Genomic DNA, 27072 nt, shown 5'->3' with positions numbered 1-27072 from the left:
GCTCCTCCACCACTAATCTCCTCACTGTGCCTCGCTCTCGCCTGTCCCGCCGTCGACCCCCGGCCCACGTCATCCCCCGGGCCTGGAATGCCCTCCCTCTGCCCATCCGCCAAGCTAGCTCTCTTCCTCCCTTCAAGGCCCTGCTGAGAGCTCACCTCCTCCAGGAGGCCTTCCCAGATTGAGCCCCTTCTTTCCTCTCCCCCTCGTCCCCCTCTCCATCCCCCCGCCTTACCGCCTTCCCCTCCCCACAGCACCTGTATATGTGTATATATGGTTGTACATATTTATTACTCTCTTTACTTATTTATTTATTTATTTTACTTGTACATTTCTATCCTACTTGTTTTATTTTGTTGGTATGTTTGGTTCTGTTCTCTGTCTCCCCCTTTTAGACTGTGAGCCCACTATCGGGTAGGGACTGTCTCTATGTGATGCCAATTTGTACTTCCCAAGCGCTTAGTACAGTGCTCTGCACATAGTAAGCGCTCAATAAATACGATTGATTGATTGATTGATTGATTGACCGTCTCTAGATGTTGCCAACTTGTACTTCCCAAGCGCTTAGTACAGTGCTCTGCACACAGTAAGTGCTCAATAAATACGACTGACTGAATGAATAGTAAGTGTTTAACAAATACGGTAAGAAAAAAATACCCTCCCCTTCTTCTATTTCGACTTAGAAATTTACTTTGGGCATCTCTACATTCCCATTTATTTCTGGTCTAAGTATCTAATGTTTAAGAAAAAAACCCCATCAACTGTAATTGTAAAGAACTAAAACAAACACAGGCAATTTTTTTTTCCTCTTTTATACAAAAGGGTCCCGGCAAAATGGAAACCTTAGTAAAGCATATATTAAAAAGAAACTCTTAGTTTTCCCTGATTTAGATAAAGGCCAAAATATAAAGTGACTATAAAGGTGGCTAGTAAAAAAATCCGTGGGCTTGGGAGTCAGGGGACCATCAGTGCTAGTTCTGACACTGGCCCGCTGGGTGACCCGGAGTGAGTCACTTAACTTCTCGGTGCCTCAGTTCCCTTACCTGTAAAATGGGGATTCAGTTCCTGTTCTTCTTCCTATTTAGACTCCGAGCCCCAAATTACACACATGCACATATGAAATAATCGGGAGAAGCCCCGTACAGACCAAATGGTTTAATCCAACGAGGACCACTCTTCACGGCAAACAACAGAGAAGGGGAGTATCGGCTACATGTCGGTTCTTTTGGCCACACTGAATAGATCATAGTAGAGTCACCTCCAAAAATGATGGAAACCAGCCATATATAATAATAATAATAATAATGATAGCATTTATTAAGCGTTTACTATGTGCAAAGCACTGTTCTAAGCGCTGGGGAGATTACCAGGCGATCAGGTGGTCCCACGGGGGGTTCACTGTCTTCATCCCCATTGTAATATAATAATACATAATGATGGTATTTATTAAGCGCTTTCTATGTGCAAAGCACTGTTCTAAGCGCTGGGGAGGTTACAAGGTGATCAGGTTGTCCCACGGGGGGCTCACAGTCTTCATATCCATTTTACAGATGAGGTAACTGAGGCCAGTGAAGTGAAGTGACTTACCCAAAGTCACACAGCTGACAGTTGGCAGAGCCGGGATTTGAACCCATGACCTCTGACTCCAAAGCCCGCGCTCCTTCCACTGAGCCACGCTGCTTCTGAGGGAACTGAGGCACACAGAAGTTGGGCTTTGGGGCTGAGGGTGGGGTGAATAGCTGTGCCCACAGTAAGCGCTCAATAAATACGACTGAATGACAGTTGGCGGAGCCGGGATTTGAACCCATGACCTCTGACTCCAAAGCCCGCGCTCCTTCCACGGAGCCACACTGCTTCTGAGGGAACTGAGGCACAGAGAAGTTGGGCTTTGGGGCTGAGGGTCGGGTGAATAGCTGTGCCCACAGTAAGCGCTCAGTAAATACGACTGAATGTACCTGTATATATGTATACCTATATATATGTATATATGTTTGTACATTTTTTTTTACTCTATGTATTTATTTATTTTATTTATACATATCTATTCTATTTATTTTGTTAGTATGTTTGGTTTTGTTCTCTGTCTCCCCCTTTTAGACTGTGAGCCCACTGTTGGGTAGGGACTGTCTCTATATGTTGCCAATTTGTACTTCCCAAGCGCTTAGTACAGTGCTCTGCACATAGTAAGCGCTCAATAAATACGACTGATGATGATGATGATGAATGAACGAACGAATGAAATCCCAGGGCGACACAGAAAGCAGGAGGTGTAAGGGAAATGAGGGCTTCGAGGGGATAGGTCACTGGGAAGAGATGTGATTTTAATGAGGCTTTGAGCGCGATAATAGTGATAATAATGATGGCATTTACGAAGCGCTTACTATGTGCAAAGCACTGTTCTAAGCGCTGGGGAGGTTACAAGGTGATCAGGTGGTTTGTTGTGAGAAGGGGGAAGAAATTCTAGGCTAGAGGAAGGATGTGCGTGAGGGGGTCTCCGGCGAGATAGAGGAGCCAACTGAGATCACTGGGTGCAGCAGGAAATCGAGCCCGTTGTTGGGTAGGGTCTCTATATGTTGCCGACATACTTCCCAAGCGCTTAGTACTGTGCCCTGCACCCAGTAAGTGCTCAATAAATACGACAGAATGAATGAATATTTATTTATTTATTTTACTTGTACATTTCTATCCTATTTATTTAATTTTGTTGGTATGTTTGGTTCTGTTCTCTGTCTCCCCCTTTTAGACTGTGAGCCCACTGTTGGGTAGGGACTGTCTCTATGTGTTGCCAATTTGTACTTCCCAAGCGCTTAGTACAGTGCTCTGCACATAGTAAGCGCTCAATAAATACGATTGATTGATTGATTGATTGATAATGAATACCACAGTTAGCCAACTGTCAGTTGTGTGACTTTGAGCAAGTCACTTCACTTCTCTGGGCCTCAGTTACCTCATCTGTAAAATGGGGACTAAGACTGTGAGCTCCACGTGGGACAACCTGATCACCTTATCTCCCCCCCAGCGCTTAGAACAGTGCTTTGCACATAGTAAGCGCTTAACAAATACCATTATTATTATTATGATTATTATTTAGGTTGTGATTGTGGAATTCGAATCTCCCACCTAAACCCGGCTTGAACCTGGAAGCTCCTTGTGATATTGTTCTCTTCCAAGCGCCGAGTCCGCCGGTCTGTACGCACTAAGCGTGCAGTGTGGCCTAGTGGAGAGAGGGACTCAGAAGACTTGGGTTCTAATTCTGGCTCTGCCATGAGCCCGTTGTGTGGAGAAGCAGCGGGGCTCAGTGGAAAGCTAGCTTTAATATCTGTTGCCAACTTGCACTTCCCAAGCACTTAGTACAGTGCTCTGCACACGGTAAGCGCTCAATAAATACGATCGATTGATTGAAAGAGCCCGGGATTTGAGGTCATGGGTTCAAATCCCGCCTCCAACAATTGTCAGCTGTGTGACTCTGGGCAAGTCACTTAACTTCCCTCGGCCTCAGTTACTTCATCTGTAAAAATGGGGATGAAGACTGTGAGCCCCCCGTGGGACAACCTGATCACCTGGTAACCTCCCCAGCGCTTAGAACAGTTCTTCGCACATAGTAAGCGCTTAACAAATGCCACCATTTTTTCCCCAGACTGAGCCTCCATTTTCCTCTCCTCCTCCCCATCCCCCCTGCCCTACCTCCTTCCCCTCCCCACAGCACCTGTATATATGTTTGTACAGCTTTATTACTCTATTTATTTTACTTGGACATATTTACCATTCTATTTATTTTGTTAATGATGTGCATCTAGCTTTAATTCTATTTGTTCTGATGACTTGACACCTGACCACATGTTCTGTTTTGTTGTCTGTCTCCCCCTCCTAGACCATGAGCCCGTTGTTGGGTAGGGACCGTCTCTCTAAGTTGCCGACTTGTCCTTCCCAAGCGCTTAGGCCAGTGCTCTGCACACAGTACACGCTCAATAAATACGACTGAATGAATGAATGATTGATTTGTACCTATCCCAGTGCTTAGAACAGTGCTTGACACATAGTAAGCTCTTAAGAAATACCATAAAATAAATTCCACTGACTGATTGAGGTGGCCCTTTCCCTTCTCTGGCTCCATGAAGTGGAGCAGGGGACACTGTTCACTGAAATGGGGTGAGGGGCTTTTCCCGATTCATTCATTCATTCAATCGTATTTATCGAGTGCTTCCTGTGCGCAGAGCACTGGACTAAGCGCTTGGGAAGTCCAAGTCACCAACATATAGAGACGGTCCCTACCCAACAACGGGCTCACAGTCTAGAAGGGGAGACAGACAACAAAACAAAACACGTGTCAAGTCGTCAGAACAAATGCAGACCTTCTGTCTGATTCATCACTGAAAAAGCCTATAATCTTGTCTCTAGACCGTAAGCTCGTTATGGGCAGGGAAGGCGCTAATTCCGTCATTCCATACTCTCCAAAGCACTTAGTACGGTGCTCTGCTGCAGTGCTCCTCTGGTGCCGCTAACCTTCTCACTGGGCCGGCCTCGGTCTCCCCTGTCCCGCCGTGGACCCGGGGCCCATGTCCTACCTCTGGCCCGGGACGCCTTCCCTCCTCAAATCCGCCAAACAATTACTCCTCACCCCTTCATAGCCCTACTGAAGGCTCGCCTCCTCCAAGAGGCCGTCCCAGACTGAGGCCCCCTTTCCCTCAGCTCCCCTACCCTTCCGCATCACCTCGACTCGCCCCACAGCACTTACGGATATATGCATATTTGTATATGCCCACAATTACATTTATATTGCTCCGTTTCCTTGTTTTGGTGTGTATATATCAATAACTCTGTTTGTTTATACTGATGCCCGTTTACTTGTTTTGATGTCTGTCGTCCCCCTTCTAGACCCTGTGTGGGCAGGGGTTTTCTCTCTTTATTGCTGAATTGTACTTTCCAAGCGCTCAGTACAGTGTTCTGCACTCAGTAAGCATTCAATAAATACGACTGAATGAATGAATGAAATACCGTTGATTGACTGACTGGGTTTTACTATTTCCATTTGAAACTTTTAATCCCATTTTCAAATACGAGCTCCGCGGTTTACTTCTACTTTGATGAGGAGAACAGAGTTTCTGCCACCAACGGTACAGTTATAGCTAAGAGTTCCCATCTTTGTGGCCATCCATTTAACCAGAAAATATCAACCACACAATTCAAAGTATTTGCGGAGGCATTTATTGCGTGCAGAACACTGGACTAAGCATTTCGGAGAGTACGACATAACAAGAGTTGGTAGACACGTCCTCTGCCCACATTGACCTTAGAGTCTAGAGGGGGAAGCATGTATTATATTAAGTTACAGAGAAAGGAAAAAGCACTGTGGGGCTAATGGTGGGATAAATAGCAAACGCTTAGAGGGAGAGGTGAATATCAAGATGGGTTATGGCAGGTGCTTGGACCAGTGTGGTAGCAGATTGGATGGAAAAGACGGGGTGGATTCTAGAGACGTTGTGAAGGCGGAACCGACAAGATTTAGTGGCAGACTGAGTGAGTGGGTTGAATGAGAGAGATGAGTGGACGATAAAGCCAAGGTTCTGGGCTAGTGAGACAGGGAGGACGGTGGTGTTGTTCACAGGAACAGGAAAGTCAGGTGGGAAGATGAGGAGTTCTGTTTTGGACATGTTACGTTTGGGGACTTTTAGTAGAGATGTCCTGAAGGCCGGAGGAAATGCAAGACTGCAGGGAGGGAGAGAGGTCACTGGCTGGGGATGTACGTTTGCAAATCATCCCCACAGAGACGGCAGTTGAAGCCAGGACAGTGAATGAGTTCTCCAGGGGAGCGGGTGTAGACGGAGAAGAGAAAGGGACCCAGATCTGAGCTTTGAGGGCCTCCCACAGTTGGAGGGGGAGAAGCAAAGGAGCCTGAAAGAGCCTGAGTATGAGTGGCCAGAGAGAGAGGAGGAGAACCAGGAGAGAACAGTATCAGTGATGCCAAGGAGATGTTTCCAGAAGGGGATGGACTAATGGAATTTATTGGAGAACTTACTGTGTGCAGTGCACTGTGCTGAGTGGTTGGGAGAGTACAATACAACAGAGTATGTACACGTGTTCCCTGCCTCCAAGGAGCTTGCACTGTTACAATTTAGACAAGGAGAGAGATACCAAAATAAATACATAAATTATAGGTATTTCCTCAGTCTCATAGGCAGCCGAGACGGCAGGGAGAGTGAGGGCGGAATGGGGTCACAGGGGCAAGGAGGAGGTCGCTTGTCCCCACGTGCCACGGTTTCCTTTTGCTTAGAAAACCTTGCTCGATCTCCTGTCCAATAAAAATCTTCCCTAGATTCAGAGGCTAACGTGGAGCCGGCCCCACAAGAGCTTCAGGCGATTTAAGAGCCGATGGAAGCCACCGGTCTGAGTTCTCTAGGGGCTGCCAACCCGAAACGGCTTCTAGATTCACAGAGGTTCAGATGCGATGCTCTCCCAGCCTCTTGGACCGGGGGACCCTGTGTGGGGCTGAGACGGTGTCCGATCCGATCATTATGTGTCTATCCCAGCCCTCGTAGGATGTGCGGCCCTTATGAAAGGGCTTAATAAATACCATCACACGGAAAATCTCCTTACAGGGAACGACACAACCATCAGATTCAGGGTTGCAGTTTTGCCCAGAACGTCACCATCTGAACGTGGGAAATGATCTCTTACCGTTTTAGAACGCCAGCACCTGCAATAAGCTGCTTTAGCGAGACACAGATCCTCAATGTTGATTTCATTCACTACTTTGGGGTTTTCCTTCTGGATCTTGAGATTAATCAAGCTGTCTTTCTGTTGCCTCTTCTTGGGGAGGAAGGGACGGACCGCGAGATAGCCCAGCAGGGCAAGTACGCCCAGGAATGGCAGTAACCGCAGCCACTCTGAAACTAAGCACATACACAGAAATTAGGGTTTACCTCGCTCTGGTTGGGACGCAAAGAACAGTCAAGAGCTTCAGCTCTCCCTTGGTCTTATTATCACTCTGATTACTGTGTGCCAAGTGCTGAACTAAGCGCTGGAGTAGACACGAGATAATCAGGATGGACACAGTCCCTGTCCCACATGAGGTTCACAGTCTAACTTTAAACTTGGCACCGAATTTGGACTAGATATACTTTTCCCCTGACATCGCCGCTCAAGTGACTCGAGTCAGACTTGTAGTAAAGAAACCTAAAATAAAACATATAGGACCGCTTGTTCCGTGAAAAACCTAGGGACTCGTCACAGATAAAAAAGCCCAATAAAATATACTGAATACAAATTACTCCCCTCCCCTCATTCCTGCTTTCCTCGATTCTCTAATTTCTTCGAGGATCAAGTTGCCCTGACTTTAAATTCAATTCTTGGATGCGTTTGGCTCTATTACTGACTAGTGCTGATGTGAGACACTTGAGAGAAATATTACATCCGGGGTTTTGCACATAGTAAGTGCTTAACAAATGCCGTTATTATTAGTATTATTTATTGAGTGCTTACTGTGGTCGGAACATGGTACTAAACATTTAGGAAAGCGCAATACGACAGAGTCGGCAGACACGGACTCCGCACCTCTTGGCAGGCAGGTATGTTCATTCAATCATATTTATTGAGCACTTACTGTGTGTAGAGCACTGTACTAAGCGATTGGGAAGTACAAGTATGTTGGCTCCCTTTACCTTAAGTCCACCCACTCCTCCCCGGAAGTTCCCAGGGCACTTTTAGACGGGGAAGGCGATAGATAGATGGGAAGCAGCATGGTGAGCATGGGCCTGGAATCGGACGGTCATGGGTTCTGATTCCGGCTCCACCATCTGTCTGTTGCGCGGGCTTGGCAAGTCACTTTGTGCCTCAGTTACCTCAGCTGTAAAATGAGGATTGAGACTGTGTGCCCCACGTGGGACAAGGACCATGTCCAACCCGATTTGCTTGTAATGACAATAATAATGATGGTATTTGTTAAGCGCTTACTACCTGCAAAGCACCGTTCCAAGCGCTGGGGAGGTTCCAAGGTGATCAGGTTGTCCCACGGGGGGCTCATAGTCTTAATCCCCATTTTACAGATGAGGTAACTGAGGCCCAGAGAAGTGAAGTGACTTTCCCGAAGTCACACAGCTGACAGTTGGTGGAGCCGGGATTTGAACCCATGGCCTCTGACTCCAAAGCCCATGCTCACTCCAGCGCTTAGTACAGTGTCTGGCACATAGTAAGCACTTAACAAATACCACAATAATTATTATAATAGAGCCAAGGCAGGAGCCAAGTACTGTTAGGGTAAAGTTATGTTAGCACAGGTGACCACCATTCCCCCCATTCAACAAACCACAGTTTTAAATTACTCCGGAGACGAGCTCTGGGCTCAGTGGGGCTCATGGCCTAGTGGCTAGAGCACACTAGGAGTCAGAAGGCCATGGGTTCTAATTCCGGCTCTGCCATTTGTCTGCTGTGTGACCTTGGGCAAGTCATTTCACTTCTCTGGGCCCAAGTTCCCTCTTCTGTAAAATGGGGATGAAGACTGTGAGCCCTATGTGGGACCTTCTTGCCTTCATCCAGCCCAGCCCACACCCTCCGCTCCTCTGCCGCTCACGTCCTCACCGGGCCTCGTTCTCGCCCCTCCCGCCGTCGACCCCCGGCCCATGTCCTCCCCCCGGCCCGGAATGCCCTCCCTCCGCACATCCGCCAAGCTACCTCTCTTCCTCCCTTCAAAGCCCTACTGAGGGCTCACCTCCTCCAGGAGGCCTTCCCACACTGAGCCTCCTCCATCCCCCCCGCCTTACCTCCTTCCCCTCCCCACAGCACCTGTATATATGTTTATACAGATTTACTACTCTATTTATTTTACCTGGACATATTTACTATTCTATTTATTTTATTTTGTTAGTGATGTGCATCTAGCTTTACTTCTATTTATTCTGATGACTTGACACCTGTCCACATGTTTTGTTTTGTCTTCTGTCTCCCCCTTCTAGACTGTGAGCCTGTTGCTGGGTAGGGACCATCTCTATATGTTGCCAACTTGTACTTCCCAAGCTCTTAGTACAGTGCTCTGCACACAGTAAGCGCTCAATAAATACGACTGAATGAACGAATGACAGGGACTGCGTCCAACCTATCTGGTATCTACAACAGCGCTTAGAACAATGCCCGGTACATAGTAAGCCCTTAACAAATGCCATTATTACAATTATTATTGTTATTATTATGAGGGTGATGGTGATAACAATAAGAATGATAATGTGGTTTTTGTTAAGCATTCACTACGTGCCATGTAGTGTACGAACAGCTGGGGTAGGTACGTGGCTCAGTGGAAAGAGCCCGGGCTTTGGAGGCAGAGGTCATGGGTTCAAATCCTGGCTCCGCCGCTTGTCAGCTGTGTGACTTTGGGCAAGTCACTTCACTTCTCTGGGCCTCAGTTTCCTCATCTGCAAAATGGGGATTAAGACTGTGAGCCCCCCGTGGGACAACCTGATCACCTGGTAACCTCCCCAGAGCTTAGAATGGTGCTTTGCACATAGTAAGCACTTAATAAATGCCATCGTTATTACTATTATTACTAGATTATCAGGTTTCCCATAGGCTCAAAATCAAAGGAGGAGGAAGACAGGTATTGAATCCCCATTCTGCAGATGAGGAAAGGGAGGCACTGAGAATAATAATAATAATTATTATTATTATTATTACTAGATTATCAGGTCCCACATAGGCTCAAAATCAAAGGAGGACAGATATTGAATCCCCATTCTGCAAATGAGGAAAGGGAGGCACTGAGAAGAAGAAGAATAATAATAACAATAATGATGGCATCTATTAAGCGCTTACTATGTGCAAAGCACCGTTCTAAGTGCTGGGGAGGTTACAAGATGATCAGGTTGTCCCACGGGGGGCTCACAGTCTTCATCCCCAGTTTACAGATGAGGTAACTGAGTCCCAGAGAAGTGACTTGCCCAGAGTCACAAAGCTGACGGAGCCGGGATCTGAACCCGTGACCTCTGACTCCAAAGCCCGGGCTCTTCCAGGCTCTTCCCACTAGACTACACTGCTTCTCGATCAAACAGTAGAATTTCTCGAACGCCTTCTGTGTGCAGAGCGCTGTATTAGCACTTAAGTACAACACAACAGAGTTGGAAGACAAGATCTATGCCCTCACAAAGAGTTTACAATCTAGCACGGTGGCACATATTAAAATAAATTATGGGCAGCGGGGAAGCAACATAGTATAAAGATAGACATATAAGTGCTGTAGGGGTGGGGGTGAGTATCACAATATTTAGGGGGTAAGTGGTCTCACTTATCTGGCTACCAAAATGGTCCAAGAAGAGAATGAAAGGAGCTAAAAACCAGATGCTTTTAACGGAGCTTTTCACCTCTCCTCCTCCTCCATGACAACAGCAATAATCGTGGTATTTGTTAAGCACTTAATAATAATAATAATAGCATTTGTTAAGCGCTTACTATATGCAAAGCACTGTTCTAAGTGCTGGGGAGGATATAAGGTGATCAGGTTGTCCCACATGGGGCTCACAGTCTTAATCCCCATTTTCCAGATGAGGTCACTGAGGCCCGGAGAAGTGAAGTGACTTGCCCAAAGTCACACAGCTGACAAGCGGCGGAGCCGGGATTTGAACCCACAAACTATGTGCCAGGCACTGTACTAAGCTCTGGGGTCACAGTCCCTGTCCCAGTATGGAATTTCCATTTTACAGATGGGGAAACTGAAACACAGAGAAGTTAACTGACCCGCCAATACTCACAGAGCAGGCAAGTGGCAGAGCTGGAATAAGAACCCAAGTCCACACCTGAGCCCGTTGTTGGGTAGGGACCGTCTCTATCTGTTGCCAACTTGTACTTCCCGAGCGCTTAGTACAGTGCTCTGCTCACAGTAAGTGCTCAATAAGTACGATTGAATGAATGAATGAGAATCCATACATTTGTCTTTCAAATTGTCAGTGAGGCTATTTTTGGTATAGAGTTGACTGAAATCTATAGATCACCTGGATCAATATGTTGTATTTAATCAGGACTTACTGTGCGCAGGGCACTGTACTAAGAGCTTGAGAGAGCACATTACGTCAGAGTTAATAGGCAGGGAATGTGTCTACCCACTGTTAAATTGTACTCCCTCAAACGCTTAGTTCAGTGCTCTGCACACATTAAGTTCCCTGCCCCGAAGGAACGGGATCAGTCAATCGACGGTGTTTATGTGCAGAGCACTGTCCTAAGCACTTGGGAGAGTACAATATAGCAGAATTAGCAGACACATTCCCTGCCCACAAGGAGCTTACAGTTTGGAGGATGAGGGGCCCGTCAAATCCCAGATCAGAAACTAGCTTTCAGCCCCCCGGAGAGTTTCTCATCATCATCATCATCATCATCAATCGTATTTATTGAGCGCTTACTATGTGCAGAGCACTGTACTAAGCGCTTGGGATTGAATGGCCCTTTGGCCACTGACTATGCCATTCCTGTGCAAACCCAGTGGGCGGAAGCAAAGTGGCTTCTGATGAGTTCCAGGCCAAATCGGTTGTCGCACTCAATCCAGCAATCCATGGCATTTATTAAGTGCTTGGACGAGTACAGTGCAATAGAGTCGAAAGAAACGATTCCTGCCCAAAAGAAGCTTACAGTCTGTAGCTCCTAACCCACTCAGGGGTTATCTCCTCCCAGGCCACATCCCAAAGAGTGGGTACCCAAAGTACAAGCTGGAAGTTTCCACTGGGGTCAGAAATGCAGGGCGTGGCCCCTGTGCTTCCCGAAGAAGGGGAAAAAAACAGATGCATTCAAATGAAGGTTTACAAAATAGTGGTTGTTTTCAAATAATACCTTCACTTAGGAATCTCCCTCAGAATTATCTGAAAATAAGTATCGTTATGGCTGGTATCATTTTTGCCGGGTGAGCTCTCGAAAATTCCTACAGTCGTCCACCAGGACACACGCCTGGCAAGATTGGGGCCCAGAGGCAAGGTACTTTTCTCTCTCTTGAGTCTGATCGAAGAGCCGAGGGTTTCCCAAACCTCCTTGATAATTCCCAACCCTGAGACCAAAGGAAGGCCTTCCATTTCTTGACCAGCCCATCGGTTGAAATTTTTTAATTAACAGGCTATACCTCACCGCTGTCATCAAGAAAGCAGGCTATACCTCACCGCTGTCATCAAGAAAACAATCAGGTGGCCTCTAGGCACATATGGATTTCTGGTCATGTGACACACACAGGAAAAAAAAGCAAACAAACTTGACTTATTCTGATTCCACTGCTTGTGAACATTTCTGTCTCTCCTGTTGTGGGGTACGCTACAGGGGACAGGGAACATGTCCTCTGCTGCTTCTGTTGTACTGTTCCTCCTGTAGACTGTGTGTCTGCCAACTCCCAAGTGCGTAGCCCCCACACAGTAAGTCCTCGATAAATACCACTGATTGATTGATGGATTACTTCCCAAATGAGGGCTTAGCACAGTGCTGTGCATCCGGAAAGAGGTTACTCCATCCAACAGGTTTGATGAGCCCAGGAACCGAACCTCAATATTCTGTTCCAATTTTTCTACATAGTAGCTCGCCTAGCCCCCATGACCACGAAGTAAAATTACTGTTTTCAAACTGATTTCTGCAATTGCTGGGCTGCAGATAAACTCGGGATCCCTTTGCAGAACGAGTCTATAATGTTATTCCGAAGTCATCCAATAAGGAGAAGCATCATTATCTGTTCCAACAAAGTGATAATTTAGAAAATAGCTGCCTTAGGCGGGCTATTTTTAAGAGGAACTAGTCGTCAAGTCCAACTGAATAATGTAAGATCTTTGAGGGAAGACCTCTTCATCTTATGAACTCTGCACCTGATGTAGGGACCGTCTCTATACGTTGCTTATACTTATACTTCCCAAGCATTTAGTACAGTATTAAACACGAATGAATGAATTTGATTTGATTTATCTTAGAGCTGACTTTCAGTGGCAATGAAATGCCGAGACAAACACCAGGAAAAGAAAGAGGATTTAAGATGGAAATTTACAAGGTTTTCAAAGTAGATGAGTCTATCCTTTAATAACAAAAAAATGTACTTCTCAGATCGCTACGGAAGCACTTATTTGATGTATGCACAAGTTGCTGAGGAAAAATATTTATGTGGATAACTTCTGTATTATAGGTTTAAATCTTATGAAAACATAGCTTTTAAAGTGAATTCCCTCCCCCATTGAAAAAAAGAAAATTTCCAAGCAGCAAATAGATAACAGAGGTACTAAATGCTGAGGCTGGTTGATGAATATGAACAATACTCATTGAATACTCTTCCACTAATATACTGAGGCAATTACAACCAACCACTTCAGTAGTTATTAACAAATCTGAGAAAACGATCTTGACAGTATGGTTCCCCAAACAGTATCAGCTTCTGATGAAATTCTACCAAGAGGTTTGAGTTATGAAATGCTGTTCTATTGGTGAAAAATCTTTCACTGCCTATTAGTTTCTCAGTCCAAAGAACCCGGGTTTTGGAGTCGGAGGTCATGGGTTCAAATCCCGGCTCCGCCAATTGTCAGCTGTGTGACTTTGGGCAAGTCACTTCACTTCTCTGGGCCTCAGTTACCTCATATGTAAAATGGGGATTAAGACTGAAAGCCCCACGTGGGACAACCTGATCACCTTGTAACCTCCCCAGCGCTTAGAACAGTGCTTTGCACATAGTAAGTTTTTAATAAATGCCATTATTATTATTATTATTATTAAAGACTACCTGTTGTCTATTATCCCAGCCCCCATCTAAATAAGTAAGGGGCTCATAGACTGTGAATCCCCTGAGAGACAGGGTTTGGGTTTAAATCAATCGGATTTATTGACCATTTACCATGTGCAAAACACTGTACTAAGCACTTGGGAGAGTATAATACAACAGAGTTGGTAAACCCATTCCCTGACCACAGTGACCTCACAGTATAGGGGAGATTCTTAATTTCCACCTGTACACTCTTTCCCAGCACTTACTACAGTGTTTTCTGTGCATAGTCCTAAAAAATACTATTACCACTACTAGAAAAAAATAGCTTATGAAATATTAATGTGCTCAAAGGTATATTTGGTATCACTTTGGTTTCTGTCGTTCAGTGTTACAAAATAAAAATCCATCTCCTTTCCAAAAGAAATGAATTGCCAATTCTGAAGCAGATACAAATTTGGAAGCTGGTTGTGAAATGAATAAGCATTTCCCATGAGAAAATGAGAATTAGTGGGAAGGGCTGAAATTGTGATACCTTATCAGATATGTGCTAGAGAGGCTCCCTCTCCCCAGTGCTCTGCAGAGAGCGAGCACCCAAAAATAAAATACTAGAACTGGAAGAGAGCTCAGGAAACCCTACTGACTTAGAAGAAAGCTTTGATGTCTGGAGAAGAGCTTCTGTAAAGTCAAAATATTAGCAACACCAAGCTCCTACAAGATGATGCTACATTCTCCCATTCTGCCTCATCCTTACTTAGGAAAACTATTTGACTTTTAACAAAGATAAAGAAAAGCTGTTCCTTAGAACAGATAAAGATCATCTCTATGCTCCAACACGTTTGGTAATCAAGGCCGGCAGTAAATGCAGAGTCACCATGAGAGAATATGCTTCCGGAAAACCGCTCTTTCTAAATAAGGAAGGAAAGGACTTGTGTGGCAATAACATTACCATGACAAGGGAAAGAAAAAAACCGGTGTAGCCAGAATTTTCACGTTCTAATTTTAGTTGATTCCTTCCACGCACTTGTATTTTGCAGACCAAAATCTAGTTTGCGAATGCAGCATAGGTTTTAGTGCTCATATATTAACAGCCGCTTGTACAACGGGGTAAAACAAAAGAAAAATTAAAAATTTCAATTCTCAATGAATTATTTTTCGGCCCCGGAGTCACGATGCCTTGCTTCCTAAAAACTGACACTGGAAAGCTCAGGGCCTGGGGCTTCCAACAGCATCCTCCTGGGAGTAAATAAAGACTGTAACTGCAAAATTAAGAGTAGAAACTATTCAAATAGACAGTCTGAGTACAGAAAGGTCTGCTTAGAAGACTCAAATCAATCTTCAGAAATGGAAAAAGCTTACAAAGAATCAGCGTAGCCTAGCGGAAAGATCATGGACCTGGGAGTGGAAAGACCTGAGTTCAAATCCCAGCTCAACCATTTGTCTGTTGTGTGACCTTCACTTCACTGTGACTCAGTCTCCTCATCTGTAAACCTCGTGTGGGACAGGGACTGCTTCCAACCTGATTATCCTGTACAGTGTCTGGCACATAAAAGGTGGTTAACAAGTGCCATTAAAAAGAGAGTTTTTGTACATTTCACCAATTTATTGAGGTCCATAGTATAGTGGTCAGTTTCCCAAAGTTGAAGAGCACTAAAACCTCTGGATTTGCTAGATCTTGCTCTTTATACTAAGGGTCATTTTACCCATTTTAATCAACCTTTATATATTTAAAGGACATACGAGTTTGGCTAGTTACAGTTTTGATAGTTAATCTTTACATGTTATTGTTCTATCCGTAGTCACGCATACTCCGCTCTCCTGTAACACTTGTTTTCATTAGTTTCGGCTATAATACGAGGCATCGGCCTATTTTGGTGTAACAGGTTACACAGTCGCCTATGTAGATTTGGTGGAGGAAGACACTTCCAGCCTCTGCCTCAGTCTTACCGTATGGTACTACATACATATTCCACACTGTTGTGTGAGTTATTGACACCTTACAGAATTCAGTGCCGAAAGAACCGCAATGAGGGGTAAAGGTGTAAAGCATTTATTTGTGATGCTCTGATGGAACCAATTCAAAACCATTTTTCCACAGCGGAAGGTCCTGCAAAAACACAACCCAAGCGCTTAGTACTGTGCTCTGCACACAGTAAGCGCTCAACAAATACGATTGAATGAATGAATGAATGAATGAACCCTTATATTAGAGTACTCCTTGTATATAATAAATCCTGGGTTTCTTTTTCCAATGCCACTATGGAAACATGCAATTAAGGAACTAAGACATTAGACTCCCCCCTAAAAGAAACTTCTGTATAACGATGCTACAATTTGAATATTCAAAATGCATCTCTACATCCTTTAACTGTTTCCCCTATCTGTAATTTATTTTAATGCCTGTCTCCCTAGGTAGGGTGTAAGCTCTTTGTGGGCAGGGGCTGTGTCTTCTAACTCTATTGTTCTGTGCCCACCCAAGTGCTTAGTTCTCAGTGCTCTGCACTCAGTAAATGGTTCAATAAATACCACTGATTGATTAACGTTAAATGATTAACTTGTTTAATGTGTTACAGCACAGACAGCTTTACTGAAGGCTCATCTCCTCCAAAAGGTCTTCCCTGACTCGGCTCTCATTTCCTTTTCTCGACTTCCTTCTGCGTCGCCCAGATTTGCTCTGTTCCCTTTATAATGATGGCATTTATTAAGCGCTTACTATGAGCAAAGCACTGTTCTAAGCACTGATTCATCCCTTCTTCAGCCCAACAACAATTATTTATATGGCTGTAATTTACTTGTTTATATTATTGTCTGTCTCCCCCTCCGCTGTACCGTTATATTGTACCCTCCCAAGTGCTTCATACAGCGCTCCGCACATAGTAAGCGGTCAAAAAATATGATTGACTGACTGATAGACAGACTCGAAGGCTAATACCCCGGAAGCCCAAGACCGCAAACCTAGATGAAGAAAGTGATTTCAGGAGGTCTGTGTCATGCTTCTCTACACTCTCATCCCTACCAGTCACTACCCTGCCGTTCTGCACTGGCAAATGAAAATACTGAGTAACACAGTTTCTAAACCGTTATCGAAATGTAATAAAATCAACTGGATGAGCCCTATCGTCCACCTGACCGGGGAAGGGAGCTAATGTAAAGGTACCTGAGGTGAACCTCCAAAGACAGGGGAGAAGGTCGCCGGCCTCCCATCTCCCTACACACTGAGCTTGGGCCAGGACGTGCAAGCAATCACGAGCCACGGTCGAGAAAGGCCATGAGGACCAGAATCACCAGGGAGGGGCCACCAAAAGCTTAGCTCGGAGGTTATATTTTCTGGCAGCTGGACGGAAAAATAAAAAGTGCTAATTATTTCTCGGCGGTTGTTGCTTTCCTGATGCCTCGGCGGCCACAGATTTCATACAGTTATTTCAGTTTCGGGGGTGGGTCGAGAAATGAGATGAGCAGAAGCCCAGAGGGCCGAGCTAACAACCCTCCCATTAACAAAGAAAGGAGAAAATCCCACGACTGCAAATCGTTTCTCCAATATAATAATATTAATAATGGCATTTGTTAAGCACTTACTACGTGCAAAGCACTGTTCTAAGCGCCGGGGCGGGGGATACAAGGTGATCACGTTGTCCCACGTGGGGCTCACAGTATCCATCCTCATTTTACAGATGAGGTAACTGAGGCTCAGAGAAGGTAAGTGACTTGCCCAAGGTCACACAGCGGACATATGGCGGAGCTGGGATTAGAACCCATGACCTCTGACTCCCAAGCCCGGGCTCTTTCCACTGAGCCACGCTACTTCTCTAATATGGCTGATTGATTTAGACTAAGAGATTTTTCAAAATAATAAGAAAAAGGGACAAACATAATTCAGGGAGTTTGTTCATTTTGGCATTCATTCATAAATATATTTATCAAAAACAGGCACTTTTGCAGCTCCTGAGTCGAGACAGAGCCCCCCGCCACCCAAAACAATGAGAGTAGTCATTGCCAAATGCTGGCTCTCAGGGAATTCAAAGTGACAGAAATCCTTTCTGCAAAATTGAAGGCAGAATATATTTTTGTTAGCTCTTGTATGCTTTGATCGGAGGCCCGACTGCTAGAGGGTGAAGCAATGCGTTGATAATTCTCCTTGTAATTTCTACTACTGCAGCACAGAACCTCTTCGTTTGCTGCTGTGGAAAACTTGCTGCTAAACAGCAGCGTGTATTCTACAAGGAGGTGCCCATCTCGATGGCTGTTAGACACTCCCAGGGGAGTTTAGGCAGACTTCAATTAATTTTTCGTTGGATATTAAAAGGGATTCTATCTTGGGGAAAACGCCAATAATTACTACTATTACTACTGCTACTAAATGAAATTCTGGCAGGGAGAGATTTCTCAATTTTAGGGCCTTAGGCTTCCAAAAGTGTTTCCCTTTCCTCAGGCTAAGTGTTCCCAAACTTAAATAACCTGTTACTCACACTCTTCTACCTATCTTCTGCCACCCAAAAACCCTCAAATGAGAAAAAAGGTGACTGATTCTCCTGACTCTTCGGAGGAGACAAGGGTAATATAACTGTCCTTGGGATCCAGATGGAAAGGAAAACTGAGAGGGCCAGGCAGGGAATGAGATGAGCCTGGACAGGAGAGCTGTAGCCAGCATGGGGAAGGTAATAGCCTCTGCCTTAAATTTATGCCTAAAACTTCTTTCCTTTACAGTTAGCCCTTGCGGGAGATCGTAGGTAAAGGTGAAGCATTCCCTCAGACACAAATAAAACTGTAATCCGTTTGAATACTGAAAATCTACCCTGATGAAGAGGCTTTTATCACAATTAATACTATTTATGGTTATTATTTTTACTTTTTAATGGTATTCGTTAAGCGCTGTGTCCTAAGCACTGGGGTAGATACAAGTTAATCAGGTCAGACACAAAACATTCCCTCAGACACAACTATAACCGTAATCAGGTTGAATAATGAAAGATCCATCCTGGTGAAGGGGCTTTTAGTCATTCAGTCTTATTTCTCGATGCTTACTGTGTGCAGAGCACTGTTCTGAGTGCTTGGAAAGTACAATTCAGCCATAAAGAGAGACAATCCCTGCCCACACCGGGCTTAAGGCACATTATTATTATTATTAACATTACTTTTTAATGGCATTCGTTAAGCACTGTGTCCTAAGCACTGGGGTAGATACAAGTTAATCAGGCCAGACACAGTCCCTGTCCCACACGCCTTCTCAAAGGCCACCAATGATCTCCTTTTTGTCCAATCCAATGGCCTCTACTCTATCCTAATCCTCTTCAAACGCTCGGCTGTCTTCAGCACTAACTACCCCCTTCTCCTCGCAACGTTATCCAACTTTGGCTTCACTGACACCATCCTCTCCTCGTTTTCCTCCTACCTCTCTGGCCGCTCATTCTCAGTCTCTTTCGCGGGCTCCTCCTCTACCTCCGACCCCCTAACTGTGGGAGTCTCTCAAGGGCTCAGTTCTGGGTCCCCCTCAAGTCTCCATCTACACTTATTTCCTTGGAGAACTCATTCACTCTCACCCTCTCTATGGAGATGATTCCCAAATCACCATCTATGGAGATGATTCCCAAATCACCATCTCTGGCCCCGATCACTTTCCTTCTCTAGAGGCAAACATTTCCTCCTGCCTCCAGGACAGCTCTAACTGGATGTCAAGACAACATCTCAAACGTAACATGTCCAAAATAGAACTGGTTTTTTTTTAATGTGATTTGTTAAGCATTTACTATGTACCAGACACTGTACTAAGTGCCGGGGTGGATACAAGCTAATCAGGTTGGACAAAGCCCCTGTCCCACTCACACTCTTAATCTGCATTTTACAGATGAGGTAACTGAGGCACAGAAGTGACTGGCCCAAGGTTGCACAGTGGACAAGTGGAGGATCAGGGCCTTCTGATTCCCAGGCCCGCAGTCTATCCACTAGGAAACACTGCTTCTCTACTTATCTTCCCACCCAAACCCTGTCCTCTCCCTGACTTTAATAATGATGATGGTATTCGTTACGGGCTTACTAAGTGCCAAGCACTGTTCTAAGCACTGGGGTAGACACAAGGTGATCAGGTTGTCTCACGTGGGGCTCACGGTCATAATCCCCATTTTACAGATGAGGTCACTGAGGCCCAGAGAAGTTAAGTGACTTATCCAAAGTCACACAGTTGACAAGTGGCAGAGCCGGAATTAGAATCCGTGACCTCCGATGCCCGGGCTCTCTCCACTAAGCCACGCGGCTTCCCCTTCCCGTCACTTTCCCATCACTGTCGACAGCGTCACTACCCTTGTCTCACAAACCCACAACCTGGCTGTGATTCTTGATTCATCTCTCTCTTTCGACCCACAAACTCCAACTCCGTTCTCCAAGAGAAGCAGCGTGGCTCAGTGGAAAGAGCACAAGCTTGGGAGTCAGAAGTCAAGGGTTCTAATCCCGGCTCTGCCCCTTATCAGCTGTGTGACTTTGGGCAAGTCACTTCACTTCTCCGGGCCTCAGTTACTTCATCTGGAAAATGGGGATTAAGACTGTGAGCCCCATGTGGGACAACCTGCTTACTTTGTATCTCCCCCAGCGCTTAGAACAGTGCTGGGCACATAGTAAGTGCTTAACAAATACCAATAAGTTGAGGAGTTTGATGTGGAATTGGATTGGCAACACTGGAAGTTCTAGAGGAGTTGGGAATCACGGACTGAACAAATACCAAAATTATTATTATTATGATCTATTACCAAATCCTGTCAGTTCAACCGTCACGATGCTGCTAAAAATCCACCCTCTCCTTTCCTTCCAAACTGCTACCTCATTAATAATAATAATAACGATGGCATTTGTTAAGTGCTTACTGCGTGCAAAGCACTGTTCCAAGCGCTGGGGGGGAATACAAGGTGATCAGGTTGTCCCACGTGGGGCTCACAGTCTGCATCCCCATTTTATAGATGAGGGAACTGAGGCTCAGAGACGTTAAATGACCTGCCCAAGGTCACACAGCAGACGTGCGGTGGAGCCGGGATTTGAACCCATAACCTCTGGCTCCAAAGCCCGGGCTCTTTCCACTGAGCCACGCTGCTTCTCATTAATCCAAGCATTCACCCTATCCCACCTTGATTACTGCATCAGCTTCCTCGCTGAGCTCCTGTCCCTCCCCACTCCGGTCCACGCTTCCCTCGGCTGTTGGGATTATTTTTCTACAGAACCGTTCAGTCTGTGATTCCCAACGCCTCTAGAACTTCCAATGTTGCCAATCCAATCAGTAACTCCACATCAAACAGTAACTCCTTAACGTCGGCTTTAAAGCACTCAATCACCTTGCCCCCTCATACCTTCACCTTCCCGATTTCCTACCACAATCCACCCCACACATTTCTCTCCTCTAATACTACTCCTCTACTCTCTGTACCTCTATCTTGTCTAACTCGCCACCGGCCTCTTGACCATTTCCTGCCTCTGGCCTGGAAAGCCCTCCCTCTTCACATCAGACAATCACCCTCCCCATCTTCAAAACCGTAGTAAAAGCACGTCTCCCCTAAGAGGCCTTCCCCGACTAGCCACGGGAAGCAGCGCGGCTCAGTGGAAAGAGCCCGGGCTTTGGAGTCAGAGGTCCTGGGTTCTAATCCCGACTCCGCCCCTTGTCAGCTGTGTGAATTTGGGCAAGTCACTTCACTTCTCTGGGCCTCAGTTGCCTCATCTGCAAAATGGGGATTAAGACTGTGAGCCCCCCGCGGGACAACCTGATCACCCTGTAACCTCCCCAGCGCTTAGAACAGTGTTTGCACATAGTAAGTGCTTCATAAACGCCATTATTATTATTATTATTAGGCCCTCATTTCCTCTTCTCCCATTCCCTTCTGCGTCACCCTTTATTCACCCCTCCCTCGGCCCCACAGCACTTAGACTGTAAGCTTGCTGTGGGCAGGGAATATGTCTGTCATATTGTTGTGTTGTGCTCTCCCAAGCATTTAGTACAGTGCCCGGCACACGGTAAGCGCTTAATTTGAATGATTACGTACGTATCGGTAATTTATTTATTTATATTAATTGCCGTTCTAAGCGCTGCACGGTAAGCGCTTAATAAATTTGAACGATTATGTACATGTCGGTAATTTATTTATTTATATTAACCGCTGTTCTAAGCGCTGGGGTAGATACAAGGTGATCGGGTTGTCCCGGTCTCCATCCCCCTTTCACAGATGGGAAGTGACTTGCCCAAGGTCACCCAGCAGACAAGCGGCAGAGCCGGGATTTAGACCTCATGACCTCCACTAAGCTACGCGGCTCCTCAAAGAGGATGGAAAATAAGTATATCGTGTTCCGTGGCAACATCCTTTCTTCTTGGCACCCAGCCGGCCGGTCGGTCCCCGGAGCAGACAGCAGAGGAAGGCGGGGCTCCAGGGATGCCGAACTGCCCCAAGCCCTCTTCTCCCTCCGCTGGTCCCTCTACGGCCTTCCCCTTATATAACGATGGCCTTTATTAAGCGCTTACCACGTGCAGAGCCCTGTTCTAAGAGCCGGGGAGGTAACAAGGTGATCCCACGGGGGGCTCACCGTCTTAATCCCCATTTTACAGGTGAGGGAACTGAGGCCCAGAGGAGGTAAGTGACTTGCCCGAAGTCACACAGCTGACAACTGGCAGAGGGACCCCGGAAACGGGGGGACTGGCAACGAGGAATTGCCGGTCAATTTTATAAATGACATTTCTGTGGTTTTCGGGAATTTGTGGGTGTGGGTAATGCACATTTTACCACAGAGTACCATATTCTCTTGATTTGCTGCATTTTTCACTTAATTACTTAATGTAATGTGATGTAACACAGATGCATTCATGTACTCATCTATAATGGATCGAGCACACGATTTGGGTAATCTAGCTAAAAAATAGGATAACTGGCTTCGATTCAAGAACAATCCCCCATTTATAACATTGTTTCCATGACACAAAGTAACGTTTCTACTTAAGATGCAGCTAAGTTGCCCTCTAGACTGTAAACTTCTTGTGGGCAGTAAATGTACCTACCAACCCTGTTGACTCTCCCAAGCACTTAGTACCGTGCTCTGCACACAGTAACCACCCAATAAATACCACTGATTGAGAAATACATCAATTTTACATCCAAGGCCTTCCTGTACACCTCTTCACGGAGCCGAGGGGCAGAAAAGTATGGTGATAAGTTATCGCGCAAACAAAAAACAACCTCATATCCAGGCAGTTCTCACAGGAAAAGAGAATCTGACAAGTGGTACTTTGCTCTGATTGAGCCCTGAATAATAACCATAATAACGATGGCATCTGCCCCCCAGTGGGACAACCTGATCACCTTGTAACCTCCCCTGCGCTTAGAACAGTGCTTTGCACATAGTAAGCGCTTAATAAACGCCATCATTATTATTAGTATTATTATTGTTAAGCGCTTACTATGTGCAAAGCACTGTTCTAAGTGCTGGGGGGAATACAAGGTGATCAGGTTGTCCCCCGTGGGGCTCACAGTCTTAATCCCCATTTTACAGATGAGGTAACTGAGGATCAGAGAAGTTAAGTGACTTGCCCAAGGTCACACAGCAGACATGTGGCGGAGCCGGGATTAGAACCCACGACCTCTGACTCCCAAGCCCGGGCTCTTTCCACTGAGCCACACACGTATAGTCACACACACGTGTGCAAAGCATGTAAAGTCTATTTATTGAAATTTTTTAGAGAAAGCCAAAAAAGGGGTACACCTCTGTCTGTTTCGACACTTTAATTTACTTTTAACTCTATAGGTAAATTCAGAGGACAGGTAACTATGGGACTAGGCATCAGCAACACTTTTCCAGATAAAACTGAAAGAGAAAATAAGTTCATATGTATTCCTAAAATAAATTAAATTCATCATTATCGAGCACCCATAGTGCACCTGGGTCTGAAAAAGTGGTGAATTTTTTTTTTTTTTGGTGTTAATCAGATAAGAGAAGCAGCGTGGCTTGGGAGTCAGAGGTCATGGGTTCTAATCCCGCCCCCACCACTTATCAGCTGTGTGACTTTGGGCAAGTCATTTAATTTCTCTGTGCCTCAGTGACCTCATCTGTAAAATGGAGATTAAGACTGTGAGCCCCACGTGGGACGACCTGATTACCTTGTACCCCCCCCCCCCCCCAGTGCTTAGAACAGTGCTTGGCACTTAGTAAGCGATTAATAAACACCATCATCATTATAATCAGGTTGAAAATAATAATGATGGCATTTGTTAAGCGCTTACTATGTGCCAAGCACTGTTCTAAGCGCTGGGGTAGAATGGAAAGAGCCCAGGCTTGGGAGTCAGAGGTCATGGGTTCAAATCCCAGCTCCGCCGTTTGTCAGCTGTATGACTTTGGGCCAGTCACTTAACTTCTCTGTGCCTCAGTTCCGTCATCTGTAAAATGGGGATTGAGACAGTGAGCCCCACGTGGGACAGCCTGATCACCTTGTGTCCTCCCCAGCGCTTAGAACAGTGCTTTGCACGTAGTAAGCGCTTAACAAATGCCATCATTAATATTATTATACAAGGTATTCAGGTTGTCCCACGTGGGGCTCACAGTCTTAATCCCCATTTTACAGATGAATGCTCACATCAGTGGGATTCAACAAACTCCAAGATGGGTCATGAACATATTTTCCTTTTTATAGCAACACATTCATTCATTCATTCAATCGGATTTATTGAGCGCTTACTGTGTGCAGAGCACTGTACTAAGCGCCTGGGAAGTACACGTTGGCAACACATGGAGACGGTTCCTACCCAACAACGGGCTCACAGTCAATAGCCACTCTTGGCACATGGGTATTTTATTTATTTCTATCCTCAGAAGTTATGTATAGATGAATATTTTTAATTGGATTCCTATTTGTAAAGTCAATTACTCATTCTATTTCACCCTGATATACTTGGACTACTTCCTGTTTTATCCTCCTCTGCACATTAATTTGGGTCTATCAAACTGTGCGCTCCATGAGGGGACAGCATATCTTTTTTGCTTCTGTTCTACTCTCCCAAGAGCTCAAGGCCAATGCTCTGTACTCGGAAAGCATTCGCTAAATATCAACAATTGATTGATACCGAGAAATTGTTCATTATTTTGGAACACACTTTTGATGTCAACAGTGGAAGATTACAGAACGGTTCGCTGCAATTAGACACGAATACATTCCACGGATCATGACACCTGCTGGCTTCCTCGGTTCAGGTGCTCTCTGAAAATTACAAATTAAAAAGTGAAGTCGAAATATCACAAGCAGTAGAAAGAAAAACCCACTCGAAACAACTACTAGCAACGTGCACCTTCCTTTTGCAAAGTCACTTTCTCCACGAGAGTGGGCAGACTTGACAACCAGAACCCAGCATACAGAAAGGGTAACATGGGGCTTATTTGAGCCATTTAGCAGTTGACAGGTCCTCCACAAATTTACCTCTAAGCTGTGAAACTGTTTTATCCTCATCAGTGGTATTTCCTGAGCTCTTGCTATGCACAAGACACTGTACTAAGCTCTTGGGAGAATACAATAAAGCTTCACCATCGGCTCTAAAGCAATCACCCTGCTCCTTCCCTACAAGCCAGCCGGCCCACTTCACTCCACTCAAACCGTCTCACTATAACTCGATTATCTAGCTGGCCGCCAACCGCTCGCCCGTGTCCCGCCTCTGGCCTGAAATAGCCTCCCATCCTCATATCTGACAATTACTACCCCCTTCAAAGCCTTACCAAGAGGCCACAGCTTCTCCAAGAGGCCTTCCCTAAGCCCTCCTTTCCTCTTCTCCCACTCTCTTCTGTGTCGCCCTGACTTGCTCCCTTTATTCGTCGCCCCCTCCCAGCTCCAGAGCACTTTTGTACATATCTGTTATTTATTTATGTCTGTTTTCCCCTTTACACTCTAAGATCATTGTGGGCAGGGAATGTGTCTGATATATTGTTATACTGTACGTTCCCGAGCGCTTAACACAGTGCTCTGTAGTCAGTAACCGGCAGATACATTCCCTCCCTCCCAAGTTTACAGTCTAGAGAGGGAGACGGTTATTAAAATGAATAATTTATAGATGTTTGAAGGTTGAGTCTAAAATCCAGGGGAGAGTAAGAGCCAAGTTCCACAAACGGATGCGCCTCTAACAACCTGGCCTTGGTGTGTCTTTGAATATGAGGCAGAGGAGATTTTCTTCCCCTTCCCCTACCTCCACCTGTCACTTCCTCTCCTTTGGTACTTTTGGTGACATAATATGATATTCGACAGAGGATTCAGGGAGGGAGTGTCTGCCTCAAATCCATTCATTAGGGGCTGCCTTCATTTATTCATTCAATAGTATAGATTGAGTGCTTACTGTGTACAAAGCACCGTACGAAGCGCTTGGGAGACTATGATACAACAACAGACACAGTCCCTGCCCACAACAAATTCCCAGTCTAGAGGAGGAGGCAGACATTAATATGAATAAATAATTACGGCTATATTCCTACGTGCTGTGGGGCGGGGAAGGAGGATGAATGAGGGGAACAAGCCAAGGCGACGCAGAAGGGAGTGGGAGAAGAGGAGGGCTTAGTCAGGGAAGGCTTCTTGGAGGAGATGTGCCTTCAATAAGGCTTTGAAGTGGGAGAGAGCAATTATCTGCCTGGTATGAGGAGGGAGGGCGTTCCAGACCAGAGACAGGATGTGGGTGAAAGGTTGGCGGCGAAGTAGAGGAGATCGAGGTACAGCGAGGTTAGCGTTAAAGGAACAAAGTTGTCAGTTGTAACAGAAGAGTAGCGAGGTGAGGTGGGAGGGGGCAAGGTGATGGACTGCTTTAAAGTGCGTTGTTTTTGTTTGATGGGCAACCACTGGAGGTTTCTTGAGGAGTGGGGAAACACGGTCTGAACGCTTTTGAAGAAAAATGATCCGGGCAGCAGAATGGAGTATGGACTAGAGTGGGAAGAGACAGGAGGCAGGGAGGTCAGCAAGGAGGCTGATACAATAATCAAGGCGGGATAGGATACGTGCTGGTATTAAATGTGGTAGCAGTTTGGATGGAGAGGAAGGGGTGGATTTTAGCGGCATTGCCAAGGTAGAACAGTCGAGGATAACGCCAGGTTTACAGGCTTCTGAGAGTGGCATTGCCGTCAACAGTGATAGGAAAGTGAGTGGGATGACAGAGTTTGGGTGGGAAGATGTTCGGTTTTATCTGTATTAAGTTTGAGGTGACGGGAGGACATCAAGCAGAGATGTCTTGAAGGCAGGAGGAAATACGAGACGAGAGAGAGAGAGAGAGAGAGAGAGAGAGAGAGAGAGAGAGACAGAGAGAGACAGAGAGAGACAGAGACAGAGAGAGACAGAGAGAGATCAGGGCTGGAGACGTGGATTTGGGTATCACCCGCAGAGAGGTTGAAGTCGTGTGAGAATGAGTTCTCCA

At 45.6% G+C, this 27072-nt stretch overlaps 1 protein-coding gene across 1 annotated transcript in view; it reads right to left on the bottom strand.

The window, feature by feature from the left end:
- Window positions 1–27072, bottom strand: part of CISD2 (CDGSH iron sulfur domain 2) — a 36476-nt gene that overhangs the window by 4980 nt on the left and 4424 nt on the right. The window contains exon 2 of the mRNA XM_038769286.1: window positions 6673–6887. Coding sequence (XP_038625214.1) covers window positions 6673–6887 — 215 coding nt within the window. The remainder of the gene's footprint in view (window positions 1–6672; window positions 6888–27072) is intronic.

Source organism: Tachyglossus aculeatus, chromosome X5 (assembly GCF_015852505.1).
Source record: "Tachyglossus aculeatus isolate mTacAcu1 chromosome X5, mTacAcu1.pri, whole genome shotgun sequence".
Lineage (NCBI taxonomy): Eukaryota > Metazoa > Chordata > Mammalia > Monotremata > Tachyglossidae > Tachyglossus > Tachyglossus aculeatus.
Note: the sequence above shows the minus strand (reverse complement) of the source record. Positions and strands in the feature narration are given on the sequence as shown.